This window comes from Aplysia californica, unplaced genomic scaffold (genome assembly GCF_000002075.1).
Source record: "Aplysia californica isolate F4 #8 unplaced genomic scaffold, AplCal3.0 scaffold00311, whole genome shotgun sequence".
NCBI lineage: Eukaryota > Metazoa > Mollusca > Gastropoda > Aplysiida > Aplysiidae > Aplysia > Aplysia californica.
The window spans coordinates 426,993-429,486 of record NW_004797581.1 but is presented as its reverse complement, the minus strand read 5'-3'; the positions used below and the strand labels follow the sequence as shown (position 1 = coordinate 429,486).

General features: G+C 43.4%; 1 protein-coding gene across 1 annotated transcript in view; it reads right to left on the bottom strand.

The window, feature by feature from the left end:
* Positions 1-2,494, bottom strand: part of LOC101854648 (coiled-coil domain-containing protein 181) — a gene marked incomplete in the record, with an annotated part of 27,973 nt that overhangs the window by 16,025 nt on the left and 9,454 nt on the right. Inside the window, 1 exon segment of the mRNA XM_013084701.2 lies at positions 474-622. Within this exon segment, the coding sequence (XP_012940155.1) occupies positions 474-614 (141 nt within the window).

The window sequence follows — 2,494 nt, the reverse complement described above, 5'->3', positions numbered from 1 at the left end:
TCATTTGATTGTGTGTTTGCTTGTTCTATTCCTCTCCGAACATGAGACATGTGCATGTGAGCAAACGTACATACACACACACACACACACACACACACACACACACACACACACACACACACACACACACACACACACAAACGCACACACACACAGAGGGGGAAAAAGAGAGAGGTGGGAGAAAGGAGGGAGAGAGAGAGAGAGAGAGAGAGAGAGAGAGAGAGAGAGAGAGAGAGAGAGAGAGAAATAAAGGAATGTAAGATTCGTAGAACTCACAATTAATTAGAAACGAGAAAAAAAGAAAACGTCTAGCAATAACATTTACAGAATTGACAGTCAAAAAAAATAAATTTATAAATATAGGCCTAAACATCAATTCGATACAGAAATGAAGTTAGGATAGAAGAAAATAAATTTTTAAAAGCCTCACAAAAAAAGTATAAGAAGAAACACAAAAGAAGATCAGTCTGTACCTTGAATGGGGAGGCGCTGGGAGCTGGACGCTCTTCAGAATGAGAATCGGGCTCAAAATCATCCTCATACGAGTCGTCAGTGGTGGCACCTTTGCTGTTGTTGTTGTTGTTGTTGTTGGGTTCTACAGCGGTTGAATCCATTGTGAAATCTGAAAGTGAGAGCGAAGGTTTAAAAAAATAATATATTGATATAAATAATAAATGAACTACTTTTATACACACACACGACCCTCTCTCTCACTCTCTCTCTCTCCCTCTCTCTCTCTCTCTCTCTCTCTCTCTCTCTCTCTCTCTCACACACACACACACACACACACTGTCTCTCACTCTTTTACAGTTAACACACCATAATTATCTATATATCTATCTATCTACCTACCTATCTCTCTGTCTGTCTGTCTGTCTGTCTGTCTGTCTGTCTGTCTGTCTGTCTGTCTGTCTGTCGGTCGGTCCATCTGTCGGTCGGTCGGTCGATCGGTCGGTCGGTCGTTCGGTCTATCTCGTCTCTCTCCAACTTGAACATGCGCATGCCAGCTCGCGCGCGCGCACGCACACACACACACACACACACACACACACACACACACACACACGAACACGCACACACAAACACACACACACACGAACACACGAACACACACACACACACACACACACACACACACACACACACACACACACAAACATACATACACAACGTACACCATCGACCGTCTTTTTCGAGCAAGGCGAAGCTAGGGCGCAATAAATTATTGATTTCAATTCCACGGTAGACGTCCGGTCTCTTGACGCTACATATATCAAGTTTCGTGGAAAACAAAAATAACCTCAATACAATTCTTCTTACACGTAATAAATGTCTCAACTCAAACAGACCCGGTACAAAGAGAAGGAATCCGAGACAACTGCCGTAATATCCCAGCTCATTTTAGTAAGATCTACAATAGACATTCAGTCTTGTTCACAGCGACTCAACACAACGCCGAAAGATAAGCGCGTGACACGAGGGAAACGAGATCAAACGACGCTCTCGAAATCGAAAATATCACAGGGTAACCATAACTACCACTGTAAATAAACATAATATTAAGACGGTGAGGGGAAACGCCCACGACACTGCTCGAAGCTCGTTCGTGCTAATGACTATAAGCTGGGTGGTGTTAACTAGTGCTGTCCCTTGCTGTGTCATCAAAAAGCTGATGTTCTGCTGCCAAATTTGGAGAGGCTGTTTCATGTTTCTTTAATAGACCTCTCCTGTTTTTACGTAAACCGCTTTCTGGTTTGGGCAATGCACGGTGACATTTTGGGAACTCGAACAATGACGAACACGCTCTAAGGGACACGAAAAGGTATCACCAGCTTTATTGATAGAGAGGATGAATTAATCAGGGATGAGGATTTGAGATAAAATACATGTATTACAAAGAAAAATAAACCATTCTTTTTCCTCCTCACGAGCAGCATTATCTCCCCCCCCCCCCCCCCCCCACACACACACACACCCTTAACACAAAAAAACAACAACAACAAACAAACGAATTTAAAAAAAAACAACAAAAAAAACCCCGATTTTAATCTCGTCAAAACCATATATGACTGTTCCCATGTATGTGAAACAAGAACAGGCGTATTCAGCCAGAGCTTCCATATGTGAACAAAGGGCTGTTGTTATCTATAGGCCTTGCTATGGTGCAGCAACAGACACAATGCGCGGGCGCACCGGCTTCAGTTTGTCGGATTGCAATATTGATATTATCATAGGCTTTCACCACTCCCCCTCTCTCCCTCACTTTCCCCTCTCTCTCCCTACTTTCCTCCCCCCCTCACCCCCCTCTCTCTCTCCTTCTCTGCCATAAGGCAACGACTCTGCAAAATTTTGGGCAAAATCAGTCTTTTCATCCCAGATGTCACAGACAGTTGCAAATCAAGGGTCTGAATTGGGAGCAACGTCAGTTTTCTTCAGCTGCTGTTTCATGGGATTTCACATACCTGTAGGATTTATATCGGGTTCACATATCTGT